Here is a 26,203-nt window from a genome sequence, read left to right on the forward strand (position 1 = left end):
ATGAGAGAAAGTGCAATTTGTCTGGAAACCCAGAGATTTTTACACTGTAGCTGGAGCGATATTCTGCTGAGAAGCTAAGGTCCTGATCCAGAAATTTAGACCCCTCTTCAGTAGTGTTATTTCTCTCACTCTTGGGCATCTGAAGAACAATTGTCAGTTGTGTAGTAGTCACCATTTTTCTTTTGAAGGTTTGGTTGTTTTGTTACCACTTTTTATCATCGTCATAACTTTTTTCTGTTGAAATATTCAAAGTACACGGAACAAAATTGCACAGATTATAAAACTAAACCACGGACTCATGCACATACATTTTTGCAATCTAAATAAGCGTGGTAATTAGCAATATGCACCAATTGTGAACATTTAATTAGTACATTTTGTGGTTGTATGACAGAGGCACGCATGGCTAAACCTCCCTCCCCAAATACCGCACAGTCCGCTCCACAAATGTATCTAACCATGCATTCCTTTACTACACATGCTTTTACCATGCAATTTTGTTTTAAATGCATTATTGGTAAGGGGGTATGTGTGGTTAAGATCGCCCTACCCTGACCCCCTTCCCCACCCTAAGCCCTAAAATTCTATCCCCCTACCTGAGGCCTAAAAACTGATCTGCCTTAAAAATACCCCTTCCCCTCCCCCTGCCCTGAGGCCTAAAAACCTGCACCCTACCATAAACTATCCCGGCCCCCGCCCTGAGCCCTAAAGCATACCCCGTGCGGTCCATAAAACTACCTCAACCACTTCCATTGTGCTGAGACCTAAATTCCTGCCCCTAATAAAAAAGAACTACCTGGCCTCCCCCACCCTGAGCCCTAAAACTGCCCCACTCCTAAAAACTCCCCCCAAACCCTGCCTCAGCTCTTAAAACAACTCAACTCCCTCCCCCGCCCTGAGTCCTAAAACTCTGCCCCATCCCATAAGTACTCCAATCCCTGCTCTGAACCCTAAAAGTGACCCCCAGCCATAAAAACTACCCTCCCCAACCGTGCCCCACTTATCTGTCGGCGTCCGGAGCTTCCTGTTCCAATCCTTCCTCTTCTTCTCCTCGCCCATCCTGACACTAGAGAGCTAACTGCCTTAATCACACATATGCGTGGTTCAGGCAAGCGTGGTTGCGCTTTCTTTGGAACACTACGCCGCGTGACTCTGTCTGCGTCGTTCCAGCCGTTTCACAAATTTTGTGCCATATAAAAGATAAGAGAGAACAATCACGGTTAAAAAATCAAGACTATAACATTTTAAATCCACTAGAAGTAGTAACATTTAAGACTTGCTCCAAAAATTAAGTTTAGACACCTACATATTGATGGGGAAAACATTTGCCTTGATCTGAAATAATGCATAATTGTTTACAAATAAAACTAATATCATGACCTATGAAGTCAAGTTTTTTTTCATTGATGAAGGTTGCTCCATCCTCCTTCTTACTATCTCTATTTTAATCTAGGATGTTCTAACCTGAAAGGAAGTAACTCATCATGTAGTGTGACATAGTTGTCAATAAATCACGTTTTAAGGCTTACCAGTATTCCATTTATTTAATTTATTGTTAAACACCTTTGTTAGGTTTTAATGCAGAGTATCAATATATTTCCTATAATAAGCAGAAGCACCAAAAAGTGTGCTTGGCCATTGACCATAAGTTTACATGACACTCACGCTGAGAGAGTTGAGGGTGGCAATTCGAAGGATATTTCCATTTTTTAGGAGTTTTCTGGGTTCCATAGTTCAGTAGAGACTTCCGAAATGTCTTGATTATTGTTTTTTTTAATTCTGTGATTGAGGTTGATAAGATGGATGTTCACGTTGTCAATGGTCTTCCACTTTTTGCCCACATTGCGGAGGACATTTATAAAATGCAAGTCTTAATCTGAAAATGAGGCTTGGGGAGATCACTGAGAGGGTTTTCCTGAATATTCAGCAACGGTGCCTCTCTCTGGTAACGCTGCGCCACAAGTCTGATCACGTACACCATGCAGTGGTTATGTTATGATATATGATTTGTTATATATCAGGCTTCCATCAACTATTAAATCTCTATATTATTTTACATGCAGATGTATGTGTTTGTTCTTGGGTTTTCCCATGGAGGATCCTTCTGCATTCCAATCATGTGCAAGGGTTAAGAGTCTATGTGTTGTCTTTGCGGGGTGCATCATGGTGAGGGTGTTCATCTTTTTTTAACCCTGCGCCTAACCACTGTTAGGAGGGTGAAAAAAATCTATGTTATGGGTCACGCGGGACCTTGTGTTGTATGAGGAATTTCTGCCATTTCCAGTGCCTTTTGGGAGTGTTTAAAAGAGGGAGCGGACGAATCATATCTAGATGCTTGCCTTGGTAGACACGTTTCAGCTAATTCTAGAAAAAAGTTCATTAGTTGATTGTCTGTTCTCTGTTTGAAGAATGATTTAAGTGTAATGACTAGGTTGGTAGGGGTTGGATTGAGTTGATGCTGTTGTTGATCACAGCAGAACTATCTACCTTATCTTGTGTCCACGGGTCCCTTGTCTCCCTGATCCTGGGCTTCCATTTTGTTCTCTGCAATCAGTGTTACCAAGCATGTGTGGTTTTCATAACTCTCTTGATATTTTCTCGTGTAGTCCTCTTCTGCTAATGGTTCCTGTTGTGACTTCATCAGTTTGTCCCAGGTATGGGTTTGCCTTCTTTACCTCCTGATGCCTGTTAACTTGAACAACTCCCCTGAACTTATGTTTGCACTTTGACCTTCGGTTGGCAGAACCGGAAGGAGTTTAATTCCTAGTATGGTGTGGTGAAAGCAATACGAACAAGAGTAGAGGTGGTTAAGCCAGAGAGTTTAATGCAAGAGCTGAGCCGGACCGAGCCAGGGGTCCAACTTGGCTCTAAGAGCATGAATACGAGCCAGCAAAGAAAAAGATTACATTGGTGAACAACCTAAGCATCCACGTTAATAATTTATTCTGGCTGGTTTCCCTGCCTACTTTCTCCCCCATGCCTCGAAGCCCCTCACTGCAGAACATACTTCACTGACAAATCAACATACCCTTCTTCCTGAAGTGTGGCTCAATGGTTAGAGCGGCAGACCCTGATGCAGAGGTCTAGCCCGGGACCAGGGTTCAATTCCCCGCCTCGGCGGGTCTTGGGCTCAAAATTCCACGGACCTGATAATTCACGCCTCGGTGCCTATTCCAATCATGGAGTCCCACTCTGCAACTCTGGGCAATAGCTTGCTTAATCTCCACAACGGCCCCCACAACGCTAAGGATGCCTGGCCTCCACCTTGGGGGTGCCTAGGAGTGGACACCTCACAGGGAAAGCCAGGATGGGTTCCACAGCGGTATTCGTACAAGCGCCTTGAGACCCTTGCGGGTGAGTAGTGCGCTATACAAGTATCAATTTACAATTTACAACTTTTCCTTCTCAGCACCCAGAATGACCCAACATTGAAGTTTTTGGTGTTGATTCAAAGGCCTACGTGTTTTGAAGTACATTGGACACACAACTCCTGCATAATGCAGGGCATCTCAATGGGTTAATGCATCTGCCACAGAGGTCTAAGTTTGAGCTGCAGGTCACTGGTTTCAGTTCCAGCTGGACTGACTGGCTTTGCATTTCAAAGGTCTCTGTGTGCACCAATGGACTGGGTATCCGTTTTTAGTGGGTGGCGCAGTGGGTTAACACACCTTCCACAGAAGTCTGTGTTTCAGCTTCAGGGTCCTTGGTGCAATTACAGTTGGGCCAACTCAGCCTTTTATACTTCCAATGTCGTAAGCACCACGAAGCTTGTAAACATTAAAAGCAGGAATCAGTAAATATGTGAGGCTTTGGTGTGCTAAATGCAAGAATTAAGGGTCATGTTGTGTTTGACCACCACGGAGGAGTCAAGCCTGGCTGGGTTCGGATTCGACGGTCAAGAAGACCTAAAACTGAGCCAGAGCCCAACTTCTGGCTCTAGCCAGGCTCGAGCCTTCAAGGACTCCTAGACCTTTGACTTCGAGTAAACAGATCTGAAAGAAGTGGCCCTTGTCTACTGAGTGGAGCTGTGCTCCTCGGTGTGAGAATCACACCAAATGTGTGATGCTTTGCTACCCGGTTTATGCACAAACAAGCAAGCCATTCCACCCCACTCACAGCTGCCATGTATCCAATATGAAGCCCATCAACAGAAAATCCCTTTGTGGAAAACGCAAGCAGCTCTGACACTGTCTAGGTGACACATTTCCCATGGCTACTGGAATTGTGTGGCAGCGGCTGTTTTAGCATAATTACAGAGTTGCCATGTAATTCATAATCTACAGATTTTTTTTAAAGTGTTTCTAACTCGAACGGTTTAAAAGTTACTAAAAACTTAGCGACACACCTTGCTGTGCAGTGGAAGACACTTTGCAAAGGGCACCTTTCTGTAGCTCATTGCTGTGTTTGGATGTTAAACTGACACTAATGAGTTGCAACCAATGCCCAGACAGTGCTAACAAGTTTAAAAATGACAAAATAAAGTAATACTATCCCAAAATGTGCCGTATAATTTGCCTTTTCTTGCTGCATAATTTACCTAGCTCTGCCACATAATTTGGCCCTCTCCAGCCGCATAATTCTAGTGGCCCTGCATGTTACTCTACATTTTCGATGATGCATTCTACGCGGGAGCGCGATGACCCAGAGGACCACACAGAGCACTTTCTTGTTCACGAAGAAGGAATATGCCCAGGATACAACCCCTGCATTCTCTGCGGCCAGTAGTCCCCTGCCTGCCCGCTGTAGGCTTGTTGGTGCGGATGGATGGCAGGATGGATCAGGGAGCTGTTGTATGCACTCTTCCCGGTGTCATAAGAAATACCAGCAGGACAGACTCAGCCATCCATCCTTGTGCAGGTCGGTAAACTGACTAGAGTAAATTAGGTACTGTGCTTAGAAAAGGCAGTAGTGTGGTATTAATAGCTATGTTAAACACAGTATTATTATTCCCTGGAAGCCTTAATCCGATTGCCTATTCCCTAGAATCCATCGGATTTACTTGGCATTGAGTACGTTTACAATAATCTTTCACTTTCTCAGGCGTATGGGCACCCTGGACGCCTTTGGTACAGAGACAACAATAATTACTGACTGGTTTCCATTCCAAATGGTTACACCAAGTATTAGAGCATCAGTAGTTTTCTCGTATGACAGTGTGGGAGTCGCTACTTTCATATTTGTTATGATCGCTCTGAGAAATCCCCTCCTGATGTAATATGGCGAACGTGCTCAACCCCTACCTAAACTCGTGGGATATCCAGTTTCAGTCCTTAAATGGTGATTTTCCCAGTTAACATACATTTTTCCTACAGTTCACGAGAAGGGGAAAGATACAGGAGACAGATTACAACCTTTTAAATTCTTTTATTGCACATTTCTCCTCCGTTTCTTTAAGCTCTTGCTATATGTTTTGTTTAGATTCCCCTGACAATGCTCTGTAATGGACACATTCACTGCAGTGCTTCTTAAAATAGTGCGACAGACTCTAGTCTAGTGGCATTGCTTTACAATAATGTAGCGTTTCAGCTTGCAGCAGGTCGTGAGGTAATGTATTTTTGAAAATACTTCTGAAATGGTGAACTACTTACCCACTCTTTTCTTATCATTATGAGAAATTTAGCCTCTCTTTAAATTTATTTGTGTAGCGCAAGGTTTACTTCATGGACCTTCCACATAAGTAGAAGACAGCATTAAACAGCAAGCCCTTCCGTGGCATCTTTAGGTCTCGCCTGTCGATGCGCATGCGCATCGAGCTTGCGAGCCTATTGCGGCTTAAACAACCTTTAACTAGCAAGCAAGGAATCGTGGCGATTCCTTGCAGTGCCCGTGACTTTTAAGCTCAATGCGCATGTGCATTGAGCTTAAAAGCGCGTGCACAGCCGCCCGCATTCCTCCGACACCTTTGAAGTGAAGCTTAGCTTCACTTCAAAGGCCCGGCTTCTTCACACCCACATGCCGCTCTCGCTCTCCCCGCTCCGCCCCCTCCCCTGCCCGCCGTGTGACCTCGGCCACAATAGCCGTCTTAGCTTGAGATTGCTCTTCCACAGAATTCACTCGCACTTTCACCTGTGCAGATTTCTAAAAAGTCGGCGTAGATTGCAATGAGTGTGCCTGCCATGGTGTTCTTCCTATTACAGAACTAGCGTTGACTGCCTAGGTACACGGAGGCTGCATTCTCAAAAAAAGCCAAGGAAATATCACTGCGACTCTTTGGTACAGCGGGAGAGAAGCTACAATAAAATTCACTGCTTGCTGCAAACTCTCCCCATAATGCTTTGCAGGGCCTCGCCTTTAAAATATATTTTCAACCATATCTCTGCCGAGGCTGTTCTTACAGCGTACCTGTTCTTCTCAGTTAAACATTGCCACAATAGCCGTCTTAGCTTGAGATTGCTCTTCCACAGAATTCACTCGCACTTTCACCTGTGCAGAGAATTCCTGTGCTTGTGAAGGGTGGCATGATGGGACAGAACCTGCCTCCTCCTTCAAAGACAGTTTGAAAGGATGCAGCAGTCTGCCAAGTCTTTTCACTCTGTAACTTAGTAGTGCAAATGGTGCTGTGTTTCGGCCCTTCCGTTAGTTTTTGCCCTGCCCCTGCCCCCGCCTCAACCCCCCCCCCCACTGGGAGCCCATCACTTCATCTGCATCAGGGTGCGCTTCCTGATGTAAGTACTGTTTACCGAGCATGGAGCTTGTAAACCTTTAATTCACGTGCTTTTCCTGGATTGCTCTTTAAGCCTGAAAACAATATGTTTCCCGTGAAGGGCGGAACTAGCTGTGTTTATGAGCGGAGCTGCATTCTGAAAAGGGAGTGTTATTTTATTTTATTTAATTTTTTTTACGGAGTGCGTAATTGGGCTTATTCCACGCATTTGTGTGATTTACCGCTTTAAAGACTGAAAGACTCTTTTCCTTTGATAATTGATTTTTGCCAACTTCATTCTTGTGTGCTGGAATCTTCTGGCTCTTGCAGCTTGATGTGTCATCAGCCGGGTTGGGTCCTTCCCCACCCAAAACAGAGCCAGCAAATCTGTGCCTCGCCAAGTATGCAACGTCAGCACGAGTGCTGGGATATGGCCCTTTGCTGCCAAACAGCTCTCCGATGAGGCCTGGCCGCAACTTATCCTGCTCTGAAGGCATGGATCTTTTCAGAGCCCAGCACATCAAAGGGCTTCTCCTCCCCTAATTATTCATGGACGGCCACAGGCCGGCCGTACTTTCAGTTTCCCGAAACGGCTTCTCCTCACCTAATTAGGGGAGGAGAAGCCCTTTGATGTGCTTCACACCAATGCGCCTCACAGTCATTCCTAAGTCAGTACTCTGCCTCTGCCCAAGACCTGCCTTCTAACACTTTGAGCCTCGCAGGCAGGCCTGGCCAATTGCTGCTTGTTTGTATTTGCTTCGGCTGCCATTCTCAGACTCCACGATCTGCTCATGTGACATGGTTGCTCCACAAGACGCTTTACACATTACACTCATCTGCCTGAAGTGGGAGAGCATATGTCATAAGTACATATGTCCTCTTCTTTTGCCTCTGAGTTTTAAACAAGCAAAGCTGGTCCTTCTGTACTTGCAGTTTCACTTCTAATGTGTGTTGTTATTTATCATGATGTTTAGCTGAGGTGTATCACGCTCGTTCATGAGTTTGATCTTTTCATACTGTGAAATGTTTTCTAAGTTGTTTTTGATTGTCTTACCGCTGGAGGTCTCCCTGTGCTACATTTAGCCACTCACACATGCAACGCCACTCACACATGCAACGCCACTCACACATGCAACGCCACTCACACATGCAACGCCACTCACACATGCAACGCCACTCACACATGCAACGCCACTCACACATGCAACGCCACTCACACATGCAACGCCACTCACACATGCAACGCCAGTCACACACGCAACGCCACTCACACACGCTACGCCTCTCACACACGCTACGCCACTCACACACGCTACGCCACTCACACACGCAACGCCACTCACACACGCAACGCCACTCACACACGCCACTCATCCACGCAACGCCACTCATCCACGCAACGCCACTCATCCATGCAACGCCACTCATCCACGCAACGCCACTCATCCACGCAACGCCACTCTTCCATTTGCAAAAAGAAAAAAGTCTAACTATTCTATTGCGAGACCTATTGCATTTCCAATGCTTGTTTTATTATGCGGCTACAGGCTTCCTTGTTATTGTCCTTCGGGTCATCAGGTATTTTATTCAGTTTTGACTCTTGTTTTGTCTGGTCCTCGAATGTCTGTCGGGCACCCAGAGGACTCATGCGGCCACCTCAATGGAGCGACTCGTCAAGAAAGGCACCTGTGCAGATGTTCCGTGGTCTGGAAGTAGAGGAAAGATGGTAAAAGAAGACACAAGTTCCAAGCAGTAGTTGGTTCGACAAACTACTGCTCCTAGATGAGTTTCTTGGAAGCAATGAGAAGCCAGCCAATGGGGGCAGGGGAGAGCGAGATGGCTGATCTCCAACAATGCCCACATCCAGCGCTTTATAGATGGCTGTAAGTCAAAAGATCCTCAACTGCATCTGGGTTTCTTTTATGGGCACCCAGAATAAGACGAAAGGGATAACACCACCAGAGATGTGGGGAGAGGCAGGCATCAGAAACCATCCATCGCATAAAGTGATAAGCTACAGTACTGGGGTAAAAGGATTAAGGGGCATATTACCAACGATTACCGATATTTATCGCTAACTAGGCTTGGCAACAAATTTTTTATCGCTAAGCATCGCCGGAAATGATCGCTGAGATAACGTGCTATTAGCAACATTTATCTCCAACGCGATAAATTGTCCGGCGATAGCGTGAATATCGCTGAGAATACAGTGATATTCACGCATTAGCGACAAAATGCTCTTAGCTATGTTATCCACCTCCCATTGGATAACATGGCTAAGAACTGGTCTGAGCAGGCGTTAGTTTTTGGAGATAGTCGCGCTGAGCTCGAATATTTCCAACGCTACGCCTGCCTTGTTAATAGGCGATAGCGACGTTATCGACTGCTTTCAGTCGCTAACGGGTTGGGTACGCCCACTTTGCATGTCATTAGCGATAAACATCGCTGACATGCAAAGCGGGCCCCACACCACTCGCTATCGCCTACAAGCTGTCGTTAACATCAGTTAGCGACAGCTTGCTAATAGGGCGATAGAATTATCGCCGCTTAGCGGCTGAAAACGGCCGCTAAATCAGCGATAATTGTCTTTTGCCCCCCTTGGTAATATGCCCCCTAATCCCTTGATTGAGAGTCTGCACTCTCCTTAACAAAGTGTGTGCGCAGATCCTATAGAAACATGTGAGTGTCACTTCACTTCCCCTGTAGGTTGTGTCTTGTGCTCATGATCTGTGTATACATGGTATTCAGATCCACCATGTGGCTTCCGAACAGCTGCTGCTGGTTGAAATTTCCCAATTAGGAGGACAGATCGCCCATCACTATGCCATTCTAGGTTTGCGGTAGTTCTGCACCTAGCTGGTTGATGTACAGAGGTCTGTAATAATGCACAATCGGAGGGTGTAAGGAATCCTGCTTTGCATGACTTGTAGAGATCAAGGCAGTTTTACATCTGGGCAGTGATTTAAGGTGAGAATTGATGCCATGTCTTTTAAGTAAGGGTTAGGTGTTGCTTTTGGGAATTCGTTTATTTTTTTACTTGGCCTTCCAGAAGGTGAGGCATGTTGAAGCGGTGAAGTCTTCTGCTCCAGTGAAAGACATGCCTGGGTCAGGATGTGTGGATGTCTGTCTTCAAGTATGTGCATTAGTGGAATGCATTTGCTCCTTTCAGACCATAGTGGGGACTTGTGCTTAGCCAACACCACCATGTGGTACATTGACAGCTGTTTGTAGCATCACCACGACCACTTTGCTTTGGATCTGTTGCAGTTGAAGCTTTTGCACAGTGCGCATTATTTCTGGATTGTTTCCTGCTGCTTCCGATGAAAAGGTCACTTCAGCTGCTGTAGGGTAAAAATGACACTTGACAAAAAGCCAGGTTTTCAGCAGGTTAGTGAAGTTGTGGTGATTAGAAGGCAAGCAGTTGCATGGAAAATGAACAATATAAGGAAAGTTGCCAGAGCAAAAAACAGGCCTCACTGCTATTGTGAGGCCTGCGGTATCACATCATGGGCGAAAATATGCCACAACTGTGACATTTTTGAAACTACAACCTGTGAAGCAACAGTGGAGATAATCTGGAGGACAATCCACTATTTCTTAAAATCAGTCTGTAGTGAAATTGGAAGTCGGGAGCGTTCTGTCGAATGTGTGAATGAGTCAGATTTCCCCATTAATGAGCTGAGATGGTATATTCTTATGAACGTCTGAAGGTGATTGGTTCAATGAGTATGTCTGGGTGACGTTGACAGAGTTGCAGGAACCATGCCACACACCAAACAATCAGATAACTGTAAACATACAGCGAGAGGGAGTGAGGCATATAAGGAACTGTTGGAACTGGCCCTTCTTGCAGGGTCATCCTCAAACATTTTGCTTCTTCCTCCCTTATTTTTCCTGACTCGTGGCTGTTGGCAATAGGACTCTGCTCACTTTACCACTGCTGATCAGTGCTAAAGTGCATATGCTCTCTATGTAAATTGTTATTCTGATTGAATATACATGTTTGGCATATTTGTATCACCATGAGGTCCCTAGTAAAGTGCACTGGGTGTGCCAGGGCTGGTGATGACAAATGCTACTAGTGGGCCTGCAGCACTGATTGTGCCACCCACAGGAGTAGCCCTAAAATGATGTCTCAGGCCTGACACTGCAGTGCCTGTGTGCAGTTTAGAACTGCCATGTCCTCCTGGTCAGTGTCCCCACTGACCAGGTCTAACCCTTCTCTTTTTGTGCACATCAGTCACCCCTTTGGAAGGCCCAAGGTACCCCCCTGGGCAGGGTGCAGTGTATGTGAAAGGTAGAGCATGTACTAGTGCAGCTGACATGCTCTGGTAGTGAATGGCAGCCATTTAAAGCAATGTAACCATGGACCTACACATCAGGCGGGACACACCCTGGACCTGATAATATCTAACTTCCCTGGTATTAAATGTTGTGCACCCAAACAATATCCTTGGACAGACCACTATGTACTTGAGTTCTCCATGCCGATAAATGACTATCGATCTATTTCCCACACACAAATTCCTTCTAAACGCAGACAGTGGCACAAAATAACCAACACTGATTTTGCGCAGAAATATCTCTCTCCCCCTATTCTCTGTACAGATGATATTAATACTGCTCTCTCTACTTGGGATTCTGCAGTCACTGCCGTGGTACAACAAATTGCCCCGATGAAGACTTTCAAAATTAGTCTAGCCAGGAAGCAAGAGGTCTGGTACTCAGAGGAACTGCGTAATTTCAAACGCTTAGCTAGAAAGGCGGAGAAAATTTGGAGAAAAACCTCCTTGGAGGAAGACAAAATCAAATACAAAACAAATCTTAGTACCTATCATAAAGCCATAAGATCTGCACGGAAAAACCATGTCACTGCCCAGTTAGAAGCAGCCGGCAACGACTCAAAAACTCTTTATCAGATTGTTACAACATTTCTGAAACCTAAAGCATGTGAAAGTGCAGACATGGCCTCACAACATCTTTGTGACAGTATCTCCTGCTTCTTCACGGAAAAAATCGATGCCATCTACAATAAAATAGAGGCATATAGTTCTGGCATAAGTAGCCAAGATAACCCTACTCTGGTACAGACTGCATCCACTAACATCTATTCTTTCAATAATTTCCCTGAGATATCGTTAGCAGAGGTTCAGAGACTGTTTACGGATATTAAAAGTGGAAGTCCTGCGGACTTGCTTCCAGCCAGGCTTATGGGCCCACTAGGGAGTACACTAGGCCCTGATGTTCAGAAACTGGTAAACCTCTCACTTACATCTGGAGTTGTCCCACAGTGCTGGAAAAAAGCCCTAGTTAGACCCATTAGGAAGAATTCATCTGTTCCTTGGACCAACATGTCTAACCTGAGGCCTATTTCCCTCCTACCATTCTTAGGGAAAATTATTGAAAAGCACACCAATAAGCACCTATCCACCTACCTGGAACAGTCTGGTAGCCTTGATCGATCTCAGTCAGGCTTTAGGCCAAAATTCAGCACGGAAACGGCCTTGCTGTCGATAACGGACGATCTGCGGCTGTACCAGGACAGGGGCTACTCTGTTGTCCTGGTGCTGCTAGATTTATCGGCAGCGTTCGATACGATTTCCCACACCATTCTGATCGAACGACTGTCCAGGAGTGGAATCGGCGGCAGGGCACTGGACTGGATCAAGAGCTTCCTCTCCAACCGCACCCAATCTGTCAGCATGGGTGAGTTTAGGTCGGAAGAGGTCAACATCACCAAGGGAGTACCACAGGGCTCTTGTTTGAGCCCGACTTTATTTAATACCTACGTGGCTCCCTTGGCAGATGTTACTAGAGCTTTTGGATTCTATCCAGTGTCCTACGCTGACGACACGCAGCTGCTCTTCCCTTTTAAACATCTTTCCCCGGAAATAATACAATCTTTTTCCGATGGGATGAAGGCAGTTGCTAGATGGATGTCCTCCAACCTCCTTCAATGTAACGTTGGAAAGACGGAGGTGATGCTCTTCGGGGAAGCCAGGATTCAATGGTCCCCCGATTGGTGGCCTTCAGACTTGGGCCCAGTTCCTGAGCCCAAAACAGTAATCAAGAATCTGGGAGTCAGACTGGAGCCGGAGCTGACCATGAAGCATAATGTTAATATCACTGTGGGATCTTGTTTCCATGCGATTGGTCTGCTCCGTAGGATTTTTCCTTTTCTCCCTGACTCTCATAGGAAAACCTTAGTTCAAGCTCTGGTCATAAGCAGACTTGATTATTGCAACGGTCTTTTGGCAGGTGCAAATGAGGAGGTTCTAGACCGTTTGCAGGTGGTGCAAAATACCGCAGCTAGGCTGGTGTTAAATGTACCCCCTAGATCCCCCTCAAAACCATTACTTCAAAAATTACACTGGCTACCAATACGCCAACGTGTGAAGTTTAAGACCTGCTGCGTTATCCATAAGGGACTTAATCAATTGGGACCAGAGTACCTAGCCAGCAAGTTTGTTCCTTATGCCCCTATTCGATCCCTTAGATCCAGTGACCAGTTGTTACTGAATGTTCCTAGGATAACCAAATCCAGACTAGGTGGTAGGGCCTTGTCTGTAGTAGGTCCCAATCTTTGGAACTCCCTCCCACTCTCACTAAGACAGTGTCATAACCACCTTCAATTCAGAAAATGTCTGAAAACCTTTCTGTTTAGCTCAGTTTAGTTGTTCATTTGCTGGACTCTGAACCCCACAGCACTCTCTTTTAATTAAAATGCTCTTTGTCAGTTGCGTTACTGGTTGCCAACAGCGCGGAGATACTCCTTCGGGAGTCTATTCATAGCGCTATAAAAACTCGCAAATAAATAAATAAATTTTCGTTTTTCACTACTGTAAGGCTATCTTGCTCCATAGGTTAACATGGGGGATGCTGGCTACAGTGGTTAACAGCATTTCTTCCCATAGGAACAAGATAGGACATAAGTATCTAGTATCCTTGAACTCAGAATTTAATAACACATCTTTTAGGAAAGGTTGTTTTTAAATCCTGTGTTTGAGAACAGCACTTTTAGAAAGTTGCTGTTCTCTTTTCTGACCCTTCTGTGTGCCTGGGCCTGTTTGTGTATTGACTGTCTGGTTTGAGAGTGACAGGGGCTGGGGGATTCCCCAGGAGGCTGGATGAGTCAGCACTAGGCTGAATGACAGCAATTGCAACTGGAGTGGTGGGAGGAGTTAGCACCTGGGCCTGAATAGGGCTGTGCCTGCCTTCCACAATGCTGGCTCCACCTCCTGCTGGGCGGCTGAGGACCCTTCCCCGCACTCTGAAAGGAAAGATGCAGCCAGCAAAACAAGGTACTCCGGAACCACCCAGAACTGGTTCAGACCGGGCTCAGGGCCCACATGCACCAAGAGAACAAAGACTTTAGGGGTATACGTACAGGACCCCTGACAACAGAAAATTAGATCATCCTGGAAATCAAGAAGGAACCTCTGCCAAGGAGAAAGCTAAAACTGAAGAAGGAAGACTGTCCTGCTGTTGCTCTGCTGGACTGACCTGTTGCTTTGCTGCCAAGGAGAGGGGAAGGACTTTGCTTTGTGCTGTGTCCCCTTGCTTGAAGGAATCTCCAAGGCCCTGAGAAGAGCTGGCTCCCTGTTTTGAAGTCCCAGGAACAAAAGGACTTCACCCCCAGCTTCCCTGAACTCTGCTGAGAGAGTTCTGTCCTTCCTAGAGTGCTTGATCCAGTTGTGGGGCCTCTGGAAGTTGTACCTGAGCTGGTAAGCTCGAAACTAAGCTTGAGTGACTTTTGAACTTGAAAAGTGTCGCATCGCTCGCTTGTGGAGCGCATCCCCGATAGTGCGAGAAGTTTCCCGCCGCTACGGAGGTCGAGATCGTCGCAGCGCCTGACGCCGCTGCCAGAGACGTCGCATCCTTCGTTTGCGGGACGCACCAGACCGGTGCGGGAGAATCGAACATCACTGCGAGTATCGTCGCAGAGCCTGTCGTCGCTGGGTGAGAACGCCGCACCGCTTGCTTGCGGACCGCATCACGTCGCTGCGAGCATCGTCGCAGAACCATCGCATCGAGGAGCTGCGAGAGAGAGGATCACCGCTGGACCGCGCATCGTCGCCCCGGAGATCGTCGCAGCCCCTACGGGATCGTCGCATCGTGCCTTTGCGAGAACAGACTTCCTACGGAACCTACGCACCGGAATCCATACAAGTGGCCTTCCTCCCCATACAGACCGGATTCGTTGCATCACGCCCGCTACTGCAGCGGGACTGTCGTATCGCCTCCCCAGGGTCTCAGGAGCAACGCATCGCTTGTTTTCCACCGCACCAGCTTCTGCTTTTTGGAACTTTGTTGCAACTAAAAGGTACTGTGAGTAAACGTGACGCAACTGTGAACTTTTCACGCAACGTAGAGAATTCTAACGCAACCTTAAGAACTCTTTTGAAACCATATTCTTGAACTGTGTATGTTGGATTTTTATCGTTTTGGTCTTGTGTAGTTTAGATTAAAATACCTTTATTTTTCTAAACTGTTGTGGAGTCTGTTTGTGGTGTTTTCACTGTGTTACTGTGAGTGTTGGTACAAATACTTTACGCATTGCCTCTGGTTAGCCTAGACTGCTCGTGCCAAGCTACCTAGAGGGTGAGCAGGGGTTATCTCAGAGGGTTATCTCTTTGCCCTGACTAGAAGCAAGGGTCCCTATTTGGACAGTGGTACCTACCTCTGCCAACTAGAGACCCCCAGTTCTAACAGGAACCTTCTCGGAAGCCTGGCAACAGGCCGAAGTCACAGCTGCTTTTGGGGAGGACCAATAGAAGATCAGAGTCCACCCTGACAGTTGGGTTGGTCACCAAGTTTATAACTTCTTTAGTTCAACTATATATTTTAACTAAACCATTTGAAAGAACAAACCGTACAATAACACCAGGTGCATGTCATTTAAATCCACCCACAAGGCCATCATCCTTTAGGTCACCAAGTTTAAAATAAAATTGCATTTAAGCACTTTAATTGAATTGTGTACTTTTACTACTTGTGTTATCCAGATGCGCATAACAGTCTTGCAACAATAGCATGTCCAGAGGTTTAAAGGAAGAAGCAAGCCTTAATGCTTCCTTTAAGCGCCCCGTTAAACACAGGATCTTAGCAGGCTGGATTCAAAAGGCTTTTCTGCATCCAGCAGTTACAGGGGAAACAGAAAACAAATGCAATCAAGTTAAAAGAAGAAAGTAGAAGTGTCCTAAATAAAAACAGTGAAAAAAGGAGATGAGGAAAAATATAAAAATAAATAGCATTTACCGTTCATTAGTAAGTGTAGCTCTTCGCTGTCGTACGAATCTATTAGGAGTCTATTAGGGGAGTGCAAAACTTCAAAAACCTTGTATAGTCCACCTCTTGGACTTCAATTAGAAACCGAACGATAAGGCAGACACACCAACGAGAGGTCCTCTGAGACTTTCAGCAAGGGATTTGCCCGTTCTACATTTGCATTATATTTACAATACATTTGCACATTGCACTGCAGTTCGGTCTAGATGAGGTTATTTCACAGCCACCTCAGAGAGAGCCCAATGAAGCTCGAGACACAGTGAGCTTTATTAGGAGTAGCGAATGTTGGGTGCAATAATTACCAGGTCCAATAAACATCACACCACTTATAAACGCGTGCATGGATTGAAATTAAAAGCCTGCCGGTCACCAGTCCCTGAGTGGGGCTTCTGCAGTGCTATATAGAGATTGTAACCGGGTGAAGCAGGGAATTAGGCTGCAATGGCCACATCTGGATCAGTGTTGAAGTTTTGGACCAGTTCATCTGATTGAGCCTGGCACTAGTTCCAAGTCCTTCTATAGAATTGTTTCACCACAATTCGTGCCCTTTAATAGAAGAAGCCCCAAAATTGCAGGTGTTTCCAGATAATCAAAACTAGCTGCGAAATGACCAGGTTCTCGGCAACCACACCTGTCTAGCACACGCAAGTTGCTGGATTAAGAACAGAATTAGATCACCCATTCCGACTTGTACAAATACAATGTGAATGTGTAGGCAGTGATTATGTTATTGATCAAACAGTCAGTCAGCAGGTACTAGAGCAACAGAATCTTGTGTCACCAGATTCTAGAATACGCTGCGGCCTGTCAGTTTGACTCTGTGGTGACAGTTGGAGCTAACTGTGGCTGAGGTGTACCCAAGAAAGCTTCTTCTCAATCTTATACTTGCCTCTATCTTATGTTGGATGCGCCTTGCTGATTGTAGAGTGGCCTAATCTGTGTCACTGATGGATGGAAAGGAGGCTCATATGGCTCGAGCAAGCTCTGAAGGAAAGTGGAATAAAGTGGGGAAATATCTCACCATAAGTATGTTTGGAGAAAGCACCTCCACAGGAAAACCCCTGAGGAGTGCTGTGGCGATGGTGGGAAGGGAATGTGATCGTGCCAGACGAGAAGTCTTTTGACAATTGATGGATGGAGGAAGGTTTTTTGGGCGGAAGAAAACACTACGGTGTCTGGAGGTAAATTGAAGAAAGAAGCTGTCAAAATATGTGCCATAGAAGGAGTGGGGAAGGTGTCGGGAAAAGACGTGAAAGAGTACAGCGAGGGGCCGGAGATGGAAACTTCGCAGAATAGGAACTGGGAAAAGTAGGAGATGGACAAATGTGGTTGTGTCACACTCTGTAGAAGAAACTCCGGGGGCATATTATCAAGGGATTTATCTCCGCTTTTTTGGCTTTAAAAGCCAAGAAAGCGGAGATAAAATTATCTCCCTATCAGCAACAGGGTGCTAACACGCAAATTCGCATGTTAGCACCCTTTTTCTCTACGCTTCTCCTTGCATCTCTAATGAGATGCAAAGGGGGCGTTCCAGAGAAAAATAATAGGAGAAATGTTGTTAAGCGACATTTCTCCTATTATCAAGGATTTCGCTAACCCTGTTAGTGATAAAAAAAGCAGCGCTAACTGCGGTTAGCACTGCTTTTTTTACACCTGGTATTTTCCTGACTTAGCCATGATATCCTATGGAAGGTGGATATCATGGCTAAGTTTGTGAGCCCCTATCATCAAGCTAACTCCTAACTTCGAGAGATTATCGTTGGTTTTCCAGCGATAATCTCTCATTTGGCAGTTAGCGCGAGGATTTTTATCACTTCTGAGATAAACCTTGCTAATAGCAAGTTATCTCTGCGATAATTCCCGGCGATGCTTAGCGTTAAAAAATGTGTTGCTAAGCCTCGTTAGCGATAAATAACACTAATCGTTGGTAATATGCCACTCCATATTTAAAATCAGAGGGAGGCATGAAAGAAGGCATGACTGCAGTCAGCTCCGAAGAGAGTACAAGTAAGGTATGGGAGGCTGGGCAGAGTTTCACTCTGCGGAATACGGAGGAGTTACCCACAGGGGCGGCCTTGGGCATGTGCAAGCTGTGCACCTGCACAGGGCCACCAAACCCCAGGGGCCACCACGCCAATATATATCCTTGATATAATAATCCTCTGAGGATGGATACATATTTGCAAGGCGGCCCCTGGCAGGGATTTGGTGGCCTCTGGCTCTGTTCCACTTCCAAACACCCTGCCCCCCCCCTCTCTTCACTGGCCTCCGCGCCCCGCCCCGCCCCGCCCAGACCCCCTCTTCCGGGGCCCCCTACCTACGCTCCCTGCCCAGGGCCGCCATGAGCCTAGAGCCGCCCCTGTTACCCAAAAACTCCACCAAATTCAGCAGAGTTCCACAAGCAGGCAGAGTGATTGGAGCAATAGTAGCACTGCACACCGCATTCACTACAATGCTCACTGTGATCTTAGGTCCTGCCTCCTGGCAGACAATCCAAGCACACAAACACACCCTCCAGTACCCACGTCCTGCAAGTTTCCCACATGAATGTCTATGCAGTATGCACTTCTATTCCCACAGTCCAGCACCTGCCAAAGTGTCTCCGAGTCCTCATCGCTCTTGGGTTCTTTAGTTTCCCCCGCTGGCCCGGTCGAGCTGGCCCTGGGCTGGGTTTGCTGCTGGTGCTGCTGTCCATGTTGGCGGCGCGGTGCCGGCTGTACTCAGCAACATGGACGGGGCACCAGAGGGGGAGTGGAACAAGGGAGATGCTGGAGCAGGACACCGATGCTCCTGGCACTCGGACACTGCGGGGTTCGAGGCATTGTGGAGACTTCCAAAAGAAAAGGATCCAAGCCAGCACTCTGTAGAGAAAAGAGCTGAAGTGGTGAGCTTCCACGTGTGAGGTCGGTTAGCCAGGGGACCGACGCAGGGACTAGAGGGGAGCACTGAGGTGTGTGATGGTGAGTGACAGGTGAGGCCAAGGGGCACAGCTAGGGATACTAGGCTGGTACCACGCTCCGAGCGGTACTGGAAGTCACTGATGGATGGCACAGTCTGGGATCAGGCGCTTGTGGCAGACCTAGAAGGCCGCTCGCTACAGCACCAAGGAAAGACCTGGATGATAGATAGCAAACTGAAGCCATATCATAATCTCCCATGCAGTCAGAAAACGTATACACAGCACACTCTCATGTTCAAATACCTAGGCCACCCTCATTTCTTTTCCATTGATTCACCGCTGTTGATAAGAATGGGCAGCAGACCTCTCACCTATTCGCTGTTTCCTACTGCGGTCGGTGATGTCAGTGGAACTATCTCACTATTTCCCTGTACCACATAAAGCTGCAGGCACCATTACTGAGTTTATGCTGGTGGTTGCAGGTGGTTGGCACCAGCACTCATTTTTAAGTCTTGCAAACCAGATAGGGCAAGCTGTCTAGTGTGATAACCCTATTGTGAACTTGCAGTGGGCTTACCCATTGCTTACAACTGGTTGGCTTTATTGTCACTCAAATGTGCTTGTCCTTTCTGTGGACCATAGCATATTTTAAGATCTTTTTGATTGGCTAACTTGTATCCTTCCACTGCATCTAGTAAATTAGGCCTTATTAAACATTTCCCTTTACATTCTAACACTTCCTTGGTCTTTTTAAAATATGTTCAGTTTCCTAAGTGAAAAGTATTTAAAAAATAAAAAATACCATTGATAAAGATACGAAACATTCAATTCAACGTACAGTTTTGCGATGCCATAAAAGTGTGCTTTCCCTCCAGTATTTTGAACATTTTTTAAACTTTTTTTTAAACAATACTTTACTGTCAAATATTAGCAAATTCAACATCTGGGCACTCCTTTATGAAGGCAAGACCTATTGGCTTGCCCAAAGCTTGTTAGGGACAGGTACATATTTTTCATCAGACGTTGACCGAAAGCAAGAGAGAGGAAGAAATGGGAGGGAGAAGGAGAAAGAGAATGATAGAAAACAGTGACAAATAAGGAGGGCATGGATGAAAAAAATGTGGAAGAGTGTTATCTGCAGGTTTCTTGCCATTTCATGATAATTCAAACATTTTACTATCAGATTACACACAGATCTTTGTTGTGTATCCATAAGCTCCTGGGGAACCCTCTCTTACTGGTGTTACTCCCTGAGATACTAGGCATGCCTCCCACTCTGTACATTTTGAAGGTGCACACCAGTGTAACTGTGTTCTAAGGTGTGAGAGTAGCCACGGTCTGTAACCCAAGGGTAGTTGGTAATCTAGTGGTTATTGATTATCGGTATTCATTGAGAGTGGATTTAGGCTATCAAGGAAACAATTCCATGCAATTACAATTACAAGATTGTGTCACCAGTATGAGGAATCCATGGCCCACATGGTCTGTATATGTCACCGTTTGAATTATGCACGTCGCACTTTACTGAAACCCTTGTTTTTAAAATATAGGATAGGCACCTGTTTAGGTACCATGAAACTTCTCTTTAAGCTGGAGATCCCAATGGAACTAGCAAGATTAGCGAAATTTGCCCATAAGGTGAAAGAACTATTACATAATGACTCAGTCAAAGACTAGAGACAAACTGTAGTTTTAAACTTGCGGTTCCCTTTTCTTTTCTTTTTTCTTAAATTAGTAACTACCAGAATGTTTTAAAGAAATGATTACGTCTTATATATTACTAACAGCTCCGTTAAATGAAATGATCATGTTTTATTTATGCTCAAAAAGTGTCTGGATGGAGTGTTCTCCAACCAGCCTTTTTTCTTTTGTTAACAATTTTAATTAATTGAAACAATAAACAAAAATACACAAATACACAAGTACTCCAATTTCTTTGTTGTAGATCAAATAATTAGTTGCAATCATTAGTAGGGTCTATTTGAGTTCCTGCAGATGATTGATGTCTCCCACCGGGCATTCTCTGATCCCGAAAGTTGCCTTATTATATTAAAAAGTATTTTAGGTTGCAAAATTGTTACGATATGTAGGTTCCTTTATAGTGTCTGTGTTGTCAAATGGTGCATTTTGAATAAGATAGCCATAGAGCCACAGTGCCCTCTTGTGGCCTTATTACTGTGTGAGATGAAAACTATGAGCCTCATTTATGGGGATTTGGCGTAGGACAGCACAGCAAGTCACCTTGCTGTGCTGTCCTACGTCAAAGTAAAAGGGTAGGAAGGCACTGCATTTATCTAATACGATGCATTCCTGTCCTTTCCCCAGCACTGGCACTGTTTCGACAGTCTAGCGCCAGTGCAGGCACCTAACCATGTTGTTAGAGGGTTTTTCCTTTCTATGTGTGCTTCAGAATGCAGCACACATGGAAAGAGGACAAACCAAGGAGAAATACAGTTATTTCTCCTTGTTTCGCCTACCTGGGGAGATGTAAGGTTTTGGCACATCCCCAGGTTTACAAGGTTTTGTATATCTGAGGAAGTGTCAAAATCCACGGGTGTTGCGTGGGAACACCTTCCGCAGCACCGTTGGAACACCTCTCTACTGCAGAGTAAGGCAACACAGTGATTTGCGCTGCCTTGCGTCTCTCCATATCTATGAGGCCATTCAAAGCTAAGCAAAGTGGCTTTGCGTGACGACATAAATATGATTTTGTGATTTGCACAAGAGGCTCATAAATATCCCTCTATGTTCCGTAAATTCTCAAAATTGAAAAGCAGGTTTATTTCAGGGAAACTTCAACAGTTGCAGAGTTTCTCAAGTACTCAGACCCATAAATATTCCCGCATACGGAAATATACATGTGTTTATTTTTGCATTCAGAAATGTTATGTTGAAATACAGTTGTACTCTTTTGTTTTGAACCAGGGAAAATATTTTTTCCTGTGGGGAAACCCATTCCTCTAATCTATCATCAGTTTTGATTTTATTTTTCCTCAGTTCCAAACTAAGAACACATTTATTCCTGTAGGAATACAACTACTATCCTTTTCAGGGTGTGAAGTCTGCTGTAAGCTGTTTGTAAATTCTCACCTACAAAGATGTACATTTATGGATGTTCATTACCTTTTTCCAGTGCTTCCCACCTTGAAACACCCAATACCCAAAACTGTGAGCAAATTTCCTCAAGTGGAAATGTTACCAGGCTTGCAGAATTTTCCATGTGAGCAAATTCATTTATGAGAACTCCCTATTTTAGGGGGGTGCACTGTGCACCTACATGTTTACACACAAATGATTTTGAGAATCAGGACCCTGGTGACTGCAAATGGTAATCATTGGGCCTGATTATGCGGGTGGCGATTGGGGTGATATTTACTGCAGTGAGTAATACCAAGACAATTGGGCCTGGGGTGAGTTATTTATAAGCTACACTTGCAATCACCTATTAAACCTTGCAAATAAGGCATAGCATGAGATTCTCTATTTATAGTAAAAGAATCTCTATGTTTTGCCTTTTTATTGGGCTTTTTACATTAATAAATGTCATTATTTTTTAGTTTGCGTAATCTGTCACAGTAAAACGGGGTGGTGCAATATTTATTGCAGAACAGTCCTTTTTGTGGCAGATACTACCAGCGATGGACCCTTAGCACTGCGGTTATTGCTGCCTTCTGACCAATGAACAACTTTTACCAGACTCATTCTCAAAGATGTGCCTGCTTTACCTATTGCAAAGCTGATCCCATGGTACGTGCACACACATAATCCTTTAAACACACCCCAGCTCTGCAGCAATGTATAGCTATTATCGAGACTTTTTAGTCAAGTCTAGTAATTGACTTAATTTTTTTTTTAACTTATGAGAGGGCAACAAATGAAATGATGAAATGTTATGTTATGCGATTTATAGAGCGCAAGGCTGTCCCAGCAAAGGGACAAATCTACAGTGAGGACTATCATTCCCATAACTAATGCTTTGGAATTAAAAGAGTATTTGGGGTGGGCGTATTCTCGACCAAAGTGAGTACTTTTGAAGAGATTTAAACTCTGTTTCCTAATGGTTTTTATGAACTTTCCTACATGTTTCTCTCCTGAGGTCTCTCCATCAGGTAGCCCTTGTCACCAAGTATCTAGATAGTCAATAATGCTTTATTGGTTTTTTGGGCAAGTTTTACTAGGCTCAGAGAAAGAAATATTTGTGCCTGATTTTGATGAAATCATAGTTGAGAAATTGTCGACCAGCATTTTTATCTCTACTGATGTTAGATTGTCTCTGTAATATTTTTTGGATTTCATGTTTTCTCACAGCCGTCGTGAATTTTGCGACAAGTTTGTATTTTAACTTTTTAATTGAATGTATCCCCTCAACTGTGTTTGTTTTTTAAAACAAGACTTTGTCTATGACTTAGATTTTAAAGGTTTTGTGAAATCTATATTGTTTTTATAACCACAATATGATCAAAATAAACTAGTGATTTATTAATATTGCACAATTCTAATGTGTGGTCCTTTTGTAAATGTCTGTTTGTGCAGGGATTTGAATGTGACCCTCTAGTCATAATCCGGGTGTGTGTGTGTTTTTTAAGATGATGGTTGGGAAAATCAAAGCGAAGAAAAGGTTGGATTACATCGTTCTTATGTGCTTTCAGAGGCTAGGGTCTGAGTCAGGTTGCTAATAGAAGGCTTGTACTATCACCATATTAAGGGGCTTATTTACAAGCCCCTGTGCCACTGGTGCGTCCCTTTTAACATGGGAAAAAGTGATGTACAGGCGGCGCAAGGGCCTTGTAAATAAACCCCTAAGGGCCTCATTTATGAGGCCCTACCAGCACTATTGCGCCACCGAAACATCACTTTAGGACGTTCCAGTGGTTATTTATAAGGTTATGTAAAGCCACATTACGTGGCTTTTCATGGCCTTATAAACATGTGCCCCTTTCACGCAGAAAACTGTGTGAAATGGGCATTCAATGGTGTCCCTAGGGGCATTCCCAGCAACATCCACGACTTTTTGACACTGACCCAGATTTATGAGAAATCGTAAGTTTGAGACAGCGCCAAAAACGTACTCCTCCCCAGGGGAGGCGTAAGGGAGGCACAATGATTAGAAATATCATTGTCTCCTCGTTTTTCTTCTTTCTATGTGTACTGCATTCTGCTGCCCACATAAAAAGAGGAAAACGCCTCTTGTCATTTTTTTGTGAAGGAAGGCTCCCTTCCTGCCCAAAAATATTCGTCCCCACAATGCAGGCAGGCACACTTGCACCATGGTGCTAAGGTGTCTGCATTGGCGCACAGCAGCCCATTGTGCTCTGGGGAAAAGGACAGGAATGAGCCCTATCTGATAGATATGGTGCATTCCTGCCCTTTTCTTTTCCATAGGGAAGCCCAGCAGTAAGGCCTGCTGCTCTGCCCTATGGCAGAAACCTCATAAATGAGGCCCTAAGTATTTTAGATGAGCTATGCCACAGAGCAGTACTAAAGACTTTGATGGGGGAGGGTGAAGAGGGTAGTGAGAGAGTGCGTTTGTGTTAGAGAGACTCTCTCAACATAAGCAGCCATATTTATTTGTTCATTATGAAGAACAATTAAATGTTACTTAATCTGATTTTCAGTAGGAGTGAAAACCACCTTGTTGTCCAAGTTTAGAAAAGGCACAGCCAGCTAGCAATTAAACTCTGTGTTAGGGACATGACAATGTGCTCTCTGTAGTAATCTATTGTTTGCTTTCGGCAGATGCAGAGCCTGTCGTTGGTCGGCCTGAGAACATGGCGAGAAGCAACTGGTGCAATGAACACAGGACTCTTCACCGTCGCATAGATTCTGTTGAGGAGGTAATAGTTCATAGTTAAGTAATATTATCCACAGGTGGAGCACAAAGATGCCTTTACCTGCTCCCATATGCTACTGCTACTACACATGTTTGGAACCTCATGCCATTCAGATTGAAGCCCAACAGCGAGATTTATTTATTTATTTATGTGGCTTATTATTCTTAGTTTTTTTACAAGCAATGCTAACTTTCAAAACGATGGTCTGACCATGCTCAAAAAATGGAAACATATGAGTGGACTGAGAGTAGTTCAGTGTGTTCGAGCAATCCAACTGGCCTTATGCTCCAAATTTAGGGGCATATTATCAAGAACAGCGTTACAATTATCGCCGGTTTAGCGGCAGAAAACTGCTGCTAAAGCGGCGATAATGGGCTTGATAATATGCCCTGGATAATTGCAATAGAAGCCCATGTTCACAGCAGAACATGGGCTTCTATGGGAATTCACAAGGGCATATTATCAAGCCCATTATCGCCGCTTTAGCAGCAGTTTTCTGCCACTAAACAGGCAATAATTGTTAACGCAGTTCTTGATAATATGCTCCTTAGTTAGTTCCTCTGAAGAAATCGCAGTGAGGTCAAATCCGTGGGTGTGCAGTTGTCTAGAACGGCCAATCTTAGGCATGTGACCTGTGGACTAGGATGGTGCTGGATATGCTGTTTCTGTGACAGAGGTAGTATTCGAATGCCACAGTAGAAAGGTGCTACTTGCTTATTTAAGCCCCTCGGCTCTAGATTTTCTTTCCTTTCCTTCCACTGCAATTCATGTTTTTATACACAGCTGCAGGAACAGAGGTGGTGTGTACTAAGTGCCCTTCTCATTGTGATCCGCAAGAAGCACTCATACAGAATCTATGTAGTTGGAAAATGATAATCTTAGGCAACAACTTTTTAACTAAGGATACAAATTTGAATGTGTCTTGATTTAGGGCTTGGTTTAGAGTTTGGCAATGGGTTACTCACAAACGTTCCGGATATCTCGTCCACCTTATTACAAGTGCTGCAGGACATAATGCATTATTAGAACATTGAAATGTGGAGCACTCCATTGGATACAATAGAGTGCTCCATTCTTCTAAGGACCAGTAAAAGCCAGCTAAGCAACATTTCAATGTTGTTTGAACCAAAGGCCTCTCAGAGCCCGAGGGGATTTCAATCCCCTCAGGCTCCGACAGGCCTTTGTTTTATTTGTTAGAACATTCTTCGTGGCAGAATGTTCTAATAGGCTTATAGCCCTCCATAGCTGGGCTATACCGGCCATTAAAGTCCTGCTCCCTTGTTCAAGGCCCTCGTTTTCGGCTCGGGACTTTAACACTGGAGCGGGCCTTTAATGGCCGATATAGCCCGCTACGGCGTGCTATAAGGCTATAGTAATAAGGTAGATGGGATATCCCTCATGTTTGTCATGGAGTTGTTTCATTACATTTAAACTGTTCTGATTATCAAAAAGGGGAACAGAGTAACCCTTTGGCTAGACTCTAAACCAGGCAAGACTTTGTAGCGGCAGATGCTGTTGCAGTCCTTCATTACGCTTTTACAT

General features: G+C 44.9%; 1 protein-coding gene across 2 annotated transcripts in view; it reads left to right on the plus strand.

Annotated features, from left to right (window-relative positions):
* The window catches only part of PLAC9 (placenta associated 9), a 192,014-nt gene that overhangs the window by 107,689 nt on the left and 58,122 nt on the right, over positions 1-26,203 (plus strand). For both annotated transcript variants that reach the window (XM_078641020.1, XM_078641021.1), the window contains exon 2: positions 24,567-24,664. In XM_078641020.1, coding sequence (XP_078497146.1) covers positions 24,567-24,664 — 98 coding nt within the window. The remainder of the gene's footprint in view (positions 1-24,566; positions 24,665-26,203) is intronic.

The sequence above is a fragment of the Lissotriton helveticus genome, chromosome 5_1 (genome assembly GCF_964261635.1).
Source record: "Lissotriton helveticus chromosome 5_1, aLisHel1.1, whole genome shotgun sequence".
Lineage (NCBI taxonomy): Eukaryota > Metazoa > Chordata > Amphibia > Caudata > Salamandridae > Lissotriton > Lissotriton helveticus.